An 11,219-nucleotide genomic window follows, 5' to 3' on the forward strand; every position below is an offset into this window, starting at 1 on the left:
CCAACTTTACTAGCTGCTCAAGAGGTTGGGGTGGGAGGATTGCATGAGCCTAGATGGCCTAGGCAGTAGTGAGCAAGATATAAAATATAAAATGATTGTTTTAGCATTTTATATCTTCATTATTGTAGTAATCACTCAATTCCTGAGTCTCCTAGAATTTCACTAATAGGAAAGTCTACACAGGCAGGGAGTTCCAACATTTTTGACAAGAATAGTGAAATATATTAAATTTTATATCTATGATAGTTGTAAAATACATGTTAATTCTTAAAATGTTAATGCTTATTTTAAATTAGCATTGAAGTGAATTAATTACAGGAAGAAGATACAAAATAGGGAGATTTTACCAGATTTTGTTTAAGATCCTTTAGCATTCATAATTATATAATTTCTGGGATTTTGAGAATTTAGGATTTCCCAATCTCAGAGTAGATTTAATTTATTAGGAAAATAAAGATTATATTGCCATTGAAGATTTTCAATTTGTTTCCTTTGGTAGGATGTAATTTCTTAATACTTAGCTGTGCATGAGATAAATGGAATTATAATTTCTACTTATTACAATTTTTTATTAAATTTTTTTTTACTCTTTCAGTGAATAACCCTATACCTTCTAATTTAAAATCAGAAGCAAAAAAGGCTGCTAAAATATTGAGAGAATTCACAGAAATAACTTCCAGAAGTGGACCTGATAAGATCATTCCTGGTAGGTAGATAAAATGAGTGCTGCTCATCTCTACACTAGTTTGTTTCCTAGGTTGCTTTTTACATTCCCTGATGTACCCTTTCAGGCCAAAGACCCATGTACCAGCAAGTACTTCTACCACCTTATTCCTCCTGGCTGATCCAGGGACCACTGACTCCCCTCCAGTGCTCTGCCCAGTGGTCTAGAAGGCAACCTTCCTCCCTCTCGCATAGGCATTCTCTGGCCTCTCCTGTTGATCACGTGTTCCTGCTCCACCTCACCTTTGCTGACCCCCTTCCTTACCTCACTTTCTGAGAACGCTACAAGCTAACCTGTAGACTTGCTTGTTAATGTCATAAGTACGTTTTAATTTTTTGTTTTCTTCTTTCACATAAGATATTTCATTCCATAATGGTTTAAGAAGAAATTTTCAATTTTAATACCCAACACAGCTGTGTATCCGTATTCTCTCTATTAAAATGTAGTTTCTAAACCTCACTCCACACTTGGTGAATCAGATTCTCAGAGCAGTGTGACCAGGAATACATGTTTTTTAAAACATGTTTCTCATTACATTTTTTTTTAAGTCAGGATTTCTGTCACCCAAGCTGTAGTACAGTGACACAATCATGGCTCGCAGCATCCTTAACCTACTGGGCTCAGGCAATTCTTCCACCTCAGCCTCGTGAGTAGCTGGGACCATGCCTGGCTAATTTATTTATTCATTTATTTTTTTGAGTCGGAGTCTCACTCTGTTGTACAGGCTGGAGTGCTGTGGCAAGCTCATGGCCTCCGCAGCCTCGACCTGCTGGACTCAGGTGATCCTTCCACCTCAGCCTTCCAAGTAGCTGAAACTACAAGCCTGTGCTACCATACCTGGCTTATTTTTTGACTTATTGTAGAGATGAGGTCTTACCAAGTTGCCCAGGCTGATCTCGAACATCTGAGTTCAGGCAATCCTCTCTCCTTGGCCTCCCAAAGTGCTGGGATTGCAGGCTTGAGTCACCCCACCTGGCCTATTTATTTTTTTATAGAGATGAAGTCTCACTATGTTGCTTAGACTGATCTTGAACTCCTGGCTTTATGTGAGCCTCCCACCTTGGCCTCCCAAAGTGCTGGGATTGCAAGCATGAGCCACCATGCCTGGCCACTCATGTAATTCTTATGTAGTCAGGCTGACCACATAAGACTTGATCAAGAGGTGAACCTTTGAAAACCACTAACTGTTCAGTACTGCTTCTAGTTACCTCCAAAAGGTGTTCACAGCATGCTTATATCATGCAAAGAAAATTCATATGCCAATTAGCTTGGGCAATGCTGCAGACCAGTTTCCCTCTTAATTAATCACAGTGCATGACTGAGTACTGCATTAAAGAGATCCATTTAATTTTTTAATCTCACAGATTTTTAAATGATTTGTATACCTAACCCTGAATTGTACCCCACATCTTTAAAATAAAAACTTCTTAAAAAAGAAACGTAAAAAAAAAAATTCTTATAATAGTCTTAACATTAGTTATGATATAATATGTTAAATATATTGTTAAAAATAGTAATTATAGCAAATGTAAATGTTAGTATAATTATATTAATTATTATTACACTGGCCCAGCCACTTCTCCCATCTTGAGAAAAAAGTACCTTGTAGAGCCTTGCAACTCTAGGTGCAGATGGAACCTGCAACTTGGAATCCCCTGGGGGCCTGTGAGAAATCTGCTCAAACCTCATGAATCAGAATCAGAAAAATAATTTTTAGTAGCAGTATTCTGAAGCAGGTGGTAGAAGACATTTCTGGATATATTACAGTATCTTCATACGTTTCAGGTCAGCCTGACTTGTGGATAAACACCAGTGTTAGGTATTTTCTAGCAGTAGAAGACAGTGTGGATCATCACTCCTGTATTTTACATAGCAAATTCTGTGTTGCCTTTCTTCTGCCTCCAAATAAAGGTCCCTGAAGTCCCTTTCAGTGGGTGAAGCCCAGAAAATGAAAATCTGTTTGTATGTTAGCCTAAGTAAGAGCTTACCCCAAGTTTTGCAGGTGGGGAGGGAGGCACTCCAGCTCAGGGGCACTCTGCCAATCCAGACCCATTTCTCCTAGTCTGAGTGGAGAAACAGTATTATATTTACATTAAAGCAAGGGCAATACATCATGGGATAGACAAGATCTACAAAACCTTTAAAATAAGACATGTAAACAGACCTTCCCAGTGGTGGGAGCTTTCTAATGTTAAGGGCTCTGAGATGTCAGTGAAACAGTTTAGAAAGTAAGTCTGTAATTAGTAATTTTTCTATAAATGGAAAACGAATGGCAGATTATTTAGGGATTATTAGTACTTTGATGTCCTTGAATTGGGGTGGATAATGTATAAAAGCATAGTGACATGTGGCATATTTTCATTTTAAAACATATGCTTTTGCTATACCTAGTATTTATAACTCTGAAAGCATTGAGAATAGAACATGAGGTGTTACAGAAGACATTCTGCCTGATGTGTAATACAACTTTTAATCTCATTACAATATAGTCATGATCTTTTAAAATACAGAAATAACGTCCCTTAGCAGACTGCTCCCAAGGACGCAAACTTATTTTCCATGCCTTGTTTAATTAAGAACAGCTCCTCCATGTCAACCCTATTTAGAATTATGAGATATAATAAAAGCGTATGTTTCAAAATGAATATAGTTCCCATGTCACTATGTTTTTGTGTTTTAACTTCTTCACACTTTTGAATTAATTATTTTAAGAGTCTCTTATTAACTTAAATTTTGAAATAATGGCATAATTATATTAGAAATTTAGTGTTTTCTAGGGGCCTCTTTTGTGTGTACTAGAAAACTTGACTGATTTTACTTCCTTGACAGAATATTTGATAAAAATGATGATAAATTAAACTCCCTTAAAGTTATATTTTCAGATTTCCCCTGTTATTTTGAAGGATGTATTGTGTAAATAAATTTACAGTATAGCGAGTTAGTGAATACATATATTAAGCTTCAATTTACGTAATGAACGTCTCTGAAATGTGACTAAGCCAGTATTTTGTAAATTGAATTATATTTTCAGTATAATAGTAGTTATGTGGCACCCAAATAATATAGATCATTTTATAAAATTAAAACTTTTTAACATAGCAAAATCACTTAATTGTTTTGTTTTTGAATCCAAGTGTTTATGTTAATAAAATATGAACTTAGTTACATGGCTTTAAGATTAAAATTCTACCCCATGCTATCTTTTAGTTATTTTTTTAAGTTTCTCCTAAATACTGATCTTAATTTCATTAATACTGATCTTAAATACTGATTTTAATAAGATAAATACTGATCTTAATTTCATTGAAAATAGTAACTTTCAGCCGGGCTCGGTGGCTCAGCCTGTAATCCCATGCCTTTGGGAGGCTGAGGTGAGTGGATTGCCTGAGCCCGCAGGTTCGAGACCCGCCTGGGCAGCGAGACCTCATCTCTACAATAAATCAAAAAATCAGCCAGGCGTAGTAGCGCATGCCTGTAATTCCAGCTACTCAGAAGGCTGAGGCGGAAGGATCGCCAGAGCCCAGCAGGTCAAGGCTGCGGTGGCCGGGAGCGACCACTGTACTCCAATCTGGGCGACCCAGTGAGACTCCAACTGAAAAAAAAAAAAAAAAAAGGAAAGAAAGAAAATAGAACTTTCATTTGTTTAATTATGCTTTATGTTCTAAATTAATTGAAACTGCCAAAATATTTGCCTTGCTACTAGATATCAATAAAACCTCATTCAAATATGTTTTGGCAGTTGCTGAATTTGAAGGTATTTACTTTGTTTCATTTAGCATTCTAAAGATAGCAACTTTAAAAAAAAAAAAAAAAAAGTGGGAGTAAAGAGGCCTTGTGCCCATCCATTAAGTGCCTAAGTCTCATTTATGACTCTGGCATGCCCTGAGGTTCCTGAGGAGAACCCTGGAACCTGGCCAGGCAAACCTGTGTATGGATTAACTGTTTAACTCTTACTTGTCTACTCAGGCATGCATGCATAAAGAATGCTCATCTTCCTATTGTTTTTGATGTTGACAGCCCATGTGATTGCGAAGGCTAAAGGCCTTGCTATTCTGTCTGTGATCAAAGCTGGCTTCCTGGTGACAGCCAGAGGAGGCAGTGGGATTGTATTGGCACGCCTTCCGGATGGAAGTAAGTTGATGTCTGTTTACTAAAGGAGTAGAGAATCTTAACTTTTTTTACATTTCCAGTTTGAACGCATTTCATAGGGAGTGTGATGTTTCCTGTGTGTCTCCTAAAATAAAAGGGCTGCTCAGTTGAACGTGCAGTTTGGTGTCAGTGAATGAGTGAGGGAGTGTTGCTATTCACCTCCTCCCTCAAGTTATCAGACAAAACGTAATGTGTGGATTTGACTTCATTTTGTATACATTTTGTAATTCTTGGAGCAATTCTTTAAACATGGCAGTATATGAATTTTTACTCCTCAACTTCATGGTATAACTGCTTTCTTTTGTTTTATGGAAATTGATACAAAAAAAGGGGGCCATGTGCAAACTTTGCTGTTTTTGTGGTCGATCTTAAAAATGGTGACATTTGAAGAATTTCCTCCAAGGCAGAACCATATCAAGAACAGTATAATTTCGTATCCCTGGGGTGAAATGTATAACTTGATTTTTTAGAGATGAAATCAAAATATATTTGCCATGAGGCCGGGCTTGGTGGCTCAGCCTGTAATCCCAGCACTTTGGGAGGCCAAGGTAAGTGGATTGCCTGAGCCTACAGGTTCAAGACCAGCCCAGGCAACTTGGTGAGACCTCGTCTCTACAATAAAAAATAAATAATAAAAAATAAATTAGCCAGGCGCGGTATTGCGCGCCTGTAGTTCCAGCTACTTGACTGAGGAGGAAGGATCGCCAGAGCTCAGCAGGTCGATGGTGGGGTGGCCGTGAGCATGCATGCCACTGCACTACAGCCTGGCAGCCTTCCGAGTAGCCAGAATTACAAGCATGTGCTACACGTCCAGCTGATTTTTTGATTTACTGTAGAGATGAGGTCTCGCTGCCCAGGCGGGTCTTGAACCCGCGTACAATGCTTTTTATACCACTTTAACATTTGGTTTTCTATCATTTGAGTAAGTGAACACGTTTTTCTATTAGTAGCTGTTTTTTAGCACAGATAATTAAATTTTATTTCTGGAGAACACACGGGACAATTACAATACATATAGGTGTTTGTGAAACATGCAGTTTTTAAATATCAGTTGGTCCAATTCACTTTTACCTACCAAGGTGTCTCCACAGTCAGTATAAAAGTTTTCCTTAATTTGTGGCTCAACTTCGGTCAGTGGGTGGATATCACAATGAGAAGTACAGAATTCTCTCCTCAAGTATCATCCAAATGCTCATAGGCAGACTTCTCAGTAGTGAAACCAAACAATATAGAGGCACATTCCAGAGGTCCAGTGTCAGGTAAGACTCAAAGTCTGTGAGAAGTTCTCAGAGCTGTTAGAAGTTCCCAGAGGGTCAGGTTCCTGGCCACCCTTGTTGAGGAGGTGATTCTTGCTGAACAAATTCTGGGTTCCTCTCAGAACCTCAGGCACACCTTTCTAGTGATTTCAAAAACCTAACTTCTTATCTCGCATCTCTGAGCTATAGCTGCTCCCTCTACTGAAGGTAAGTTAAAGCTGCCCAAATAAGTCATGGCAAGTTCTCCAGGATGCTGTCCAAAACCAGTGGTCTTAATACAGCGACAGTTCCTAACATAGGGAACACAAAACAACTTTATCAGACAGTGAATCTTGCAATCAAAACTCCTCTAAAACCAGATAGCTTAGTTCTGGATATATTCAAACAATATCTTATTATCTAGAATGCATAGTAGCCACAAAAAAAAATATTAGAGTTTGAAAACTACTTACTTTTTTTTTTTTTCCTGGAGGATAAATCAGACTTAATTAGAAGATAGGAAAAGCTCCCAGCTGCAGGAGAGGACCCGAAAGGGGTTTGCCTACTAGCAGATTTTTTTTTTTTTTTTTTGAGTTGGAGTCTCTCTGCTTCGCCCAGACTGGAGTGCAGTGGCACGCTCCCGGCCACTGCAGCCTCGACCCACTGGGCTCCGGCGATCCTTCCCCCTCAGCCTTCGGAGTAGCCGGAATTATAGGCGCGCGCTACCATGCCTGGCTAATTTTTTATTTATTGTAGAGATGAGGTCTTCCCAAGTTGCCCAGGCGGGTCTCAAACCCTTGGACTCAGGCAATCCACTCACCTCGGCCTCCCAAAGCGCTGGGATTACAGGCTGAGCCACCAATTAGAAAGTACCTTAGTTAGACTATCCCCCTCCCAACATATTAAAAATATTTTTCTATATTTGTTGAACATAACTGTTACTATATCAAAAATAAGCATGCAGTAATCCTAAAATGTACCATGTCATGGCAAATAGAATCCCTGTACTTCATGTCCAAACTTAGAGAAATGTATCTTGTTAGAATTTTGACAACCTTGAATTTATAGCCTATTTTTGGTGCTTCTGCTAGGCACAAGAGATGTCTAACCAGTTTTTGGCCTCAGAAATGTACAACAAAAGCAATTTAGTATTATGTTATCTTTAGAAGTTATTATAATAAACTCCCTTGAATCTTTCTAATTTCTCATATCTATGATAAAATTCTGACTGAAGAGTAGAGCTGCAACCATATTATTTTATTAAAATATCAACTGCTGAAATTACCAAGTGCTGTATATGTTCAGTAGTTAGAACATCAAAAGTTTGTTTTTATGCATGTTGTAGAATAAGTTTAGAGAACATGGGTTTGTGAGTTTATGAGACTCAAAAGGAATATCTAATATCTTCAACTTTAAAAAAATGTATACATGTTTTGAAGAGTATTTTAAAACAAGGGAAAATACCTAAGTCTCACTATTTTAAAAAGAAACACTATTTGCATTTTAGCATTTTCCTTCCTATATTTATATATTGAGGATTTCAATATTAGAATAACGGTTTTCTGTTTGTTTTTATTAGAATGGTCTGCACCTTCAGCCATTGGGATAGCTGGCCTTGGTGGGGGGTTTGAAATAGGAATTGAGGTAAGTGGGTTATGTATATACACACAATTACCATATCCTCTGAAGGCTCCTAAAACTCCACACATGAAAATTGAGAGATTTCCTAGTGTTGTTATTTTACCACTGACACCTATGAACATTGTTCCCTTTTCTCAATGAATCTGTAGCTAAATCTATCTGATGATTCCTATTTTTTCTTTCATTTTCTTTCATTGAGAGTAGAATTTCTTTCACTTGCCATTTTATCTCTTTCCATCTTGAGCACATCTGTGTAATGACTATCTCAACATCTGGCAACCCATAACTGGCAATTTGTGGACTGCAAATTGCAAAGTTGCTTATATCCTTCAGTAGGCTGTGAAATAACTGTGACAGTGCATCATTTGTGGCAAAAATCTAATTTTATAACATGTGATATTCAATTCCCTTCAAATTCTTTAGGTTAAGATTAACTTCACGTTATTTCAGTTTGTGACTTTGTTCTTGGTGATCATGACATCTGTCAAATCAACTAGAAATTACATACCAGGATATACTTGTTTACATAGATCTGTTACATGGGCATCATCTTATGCATTGCAATAATCTTTCATCTGTTGCCTTATTGCTAAGTAACTGGTAAATCAGATCTCTTATGCTAAATTCAGTTTCTTCTCAAGTTTCAGTCAATTTCTTCCTAAGCTGTCCTTTTGTAAATTTGCTCTGTTGCCAGAGTTTTAAATTCCCTCAGTGTTATTTCTGCTAACTCTTTTTTATCTTTCTTTGAACTTATACTCACTGGTGTATAAATTTGTACTATAAAAAGAACTTATTTTAGTTTTGTTTATCAAGATTGCATTTTTTTTTATTTATATGAAGCTAAATGAAAACTTTCAAAATATCACCTTCTGTGGACAGTATATTCTTGTTAGCTATTGTAGTTCCCCTCTCTTCCCTCCTGTTATCCCCCTCCCCATCCTGTCTCCCTCATTATAGACTGGCATTTTTCTTTAATTAGATCACATTGCTAGACTCAGTTCTGCTGAGACACAAGGAGTCAGAAGGTTGTGGAAAGTCAGAGGGTTCTGCTTGTAAGGCTGGGAGGTGTGCTTTGAGGATTGTTTCAAATAGCATTTATTTCAAAAATGATGAGAGACTATGAAATGATGATGGCATTACATGTCAATATTTTAAAGACCAAAAGTAAAAGTTTCTATGATAATATTTTGGAAATTTTAGACTTTCAGCCACAGGGCACATTACTAACTTTGAAAAAAAGTACAAGTAAAACGTAGTCTTGTCATCCAGTAAATGAAGTAGAAAGATTTTAAGTAAACATTTTATGACATGATACATCTTGTTATTCCCAAAAGACCATACAGTATTGTGTTGAGCCATTAGAGCGAAGACTGGGTCTGGTGACTGGGGTTGGGACTCTGACCTGAGCGCCTCTGCTCTGTGATGTTGCTTTTCTTCTCTGTGCTTTAGTTTCTTCATTTGAAAAACAGATAAAAGTAGCCTTTCCTCTGGGCTTATATTGGTGATTGGATATGGACTTACACATAAAAAGCACTTGGAGTTTTTATTATTAATATTTTTATCATTGCAACTTATTTATGCTTGCCATTTATAGAACCTTTTGATTGCAAAACTTGTCTTCATGACAGTATAGAAATTAACTCTGGAATTTCATTTAAATAATGTTCTTAGAAGATAGTTGTTAACTTCTTTTCTTTTTTTGAGTTGGAGTCTCACTCTGTAACCCAGACTGGAGCGCAGTGGCCACTCCCGGCCACCGCAGCCTCGACCTGCTGGGCTCCAGCAATCCTTCCGCCTCAGCCTTCCAAGTAGCTGGAATTACAGGCATGTGCTACCACACCCGGCTGATTTTTTTGATTTATTGTAGAGATGAGGTCTCGCTGCCCAGGCGGGTCTCGAACCCGCGGGCTCAGGGAATCCACTCACCTCAGCCTCCCAAAGGCGCGGGATTGCAGGCTGAGCCACCGAGCCCGGCCGTTGTTAATTCTTAAATTTAGATAAGCATCTCTTAGGAATAGGAAATATGGACTTTCAACTTCTTAAATGTGACCTGACTTTGCCTCTAAGTATAATCTCATGAATTATACACAATTATGTTTCAGCTGTAAGTTAGTTTTCAATGTAAACAAAAAGCATTGTTTGTGGTTCTCATGAAGTATTCTCAGGTTCTGATGTGAGCATGGGTTCACCTTTTCATGAGCTACCACCAACACAGTACTCTTGCCCACTGAGATCAGAATGAGTAAGAGAACTAGAAAAATGATGCAGGATGCTAAGCATTGTGTTGAGAGCGGACCTCCCTCTTAGGGCTATCAGCAGCAGCTCTGGCCCCATGGAAACAATGGAAGCCAGGAGGCAAGCCAGAGGATGGACACATCCTTTTTGAAGGGACCAACCCCCGAGAGCACTTCTGACTCAGACCCATGGGTAGAGCTGGACCTTTCTCTTCAGGCCTTACGTCTTCTAGTTCTGTTCCTACTTTGGTGCATTCATTTTCTTGACTGGCCCCTGAGTGGATTGTGAGCACTGTGAGGACAGAGACTTTCTCTGTCATACCTACATCCTCAGAGACTGACACAGTCTGTAAAATGGGATCATTTTCTGTAAAACGGGATAATGATAATGCCTATAACGGCATAGAGTTTTACTTTCAAACACTCACATAGTCAATTACTGCTATCAAATATTTGTTGAGTAATTTAATTATTGTCCATTCTATTTTTATTAATAATAGTTAACATTTTTACAAAACTTGTGCATACATTTTTAGGAAATAATTTCTATAGAAATTCAGCCACCATAGAAAGTGGTTGGCAATGCTCTCACTTCGTAGATAAAATAACTAAGCCAGTCACTTCTTCAGTAGGAGATAGCCATAGAGCAGCAGATCAACTGTTCAAAAGAAGCCTCTGCTCCCAAACCTAGCCAGCATGTTTTAGATATTGGTGCTGTTTCCCTTATAGTGCGTCTTGTGTGCACCACCCAATGGGGAGAAAAAGATTCAGAAAAGTTAAGTTACTTATTGGCTCCACAGGTGTGTGAGTGGTGAAGTAAAGTCTGCCTCACTTCCAGCTCATTGTCTGGTTCTGGCTATAATTTTCGTCTGTATAACAAGCCACAGTTTTTAGAGTACCCTATGAGATAGGCAGAGAACATACATGTGACTATTTTCAAAACACAAAGACATTATCATCTTACCTAAGATCATACAGCTAACGTGTTGTCATCTGATGGGGTTCACTAGAAGCAAAGCCTGATACAGGTTTAGGTACATGTGATTTATTGAGAAAATGTTCTCTGAGGGGAGAAACTGCAAAGGACTAAGAGAAGCAGGATGGAGAAGGGGAAGAGGCCATGCAAGGCTGTGGCCTAGTTATTTTTTCCTTCCTTCTTTTTTTTTTGAATTGGAGTCTCACTCTGTCGCCCAGACTGGAGTGCAGTGGCCGTTCCCGGCCACCGCAGCCTCAACC

General features: G+C 38.3%; 1 protein-coding gene across 1 annotated transcript in view; it reads left to right on the forward strand.

Annotated features, from left to right (window-relative positions):
* Window positions 1-4,779: 4,779 nt before the first annotated feature.
* SH3YL1 (SH3 and SYLF domain containing 1) overlaps window positions 4,780-11,219 on the forward strand; it is a 39,437-nt gene continuing 32,997 nt past the window's right edge. The window contains exon 1 of the mRNA XM_008049813.1: window positions 4,780-4,855. Coding sequence (XP_008048004.1) covers window positions 4,850-4,855 — 6 coding nt within the window. The 5' untranslated portion in view covers window positions 4,780-4,849. The remainder of the gene's footprint in view (window positions 4,856-11,219) is intronic.

This window comes from Carlito syrichta, unplaced genomic scaffold (assembly GCF_000164805.1).
Source record: "Carlito syrichta isolate Samal-C Ts95f unplaced genomic scaffold, Tarsius_syrichta-2.0.1 Scaffold137413, whole genome shotgun sequence".
Lineage (NCBI taxonomy): Eukaryota > Metazoa > Chordata > Mammalia > Primates > Tarsiidae > Carlito > Carlito syrichta.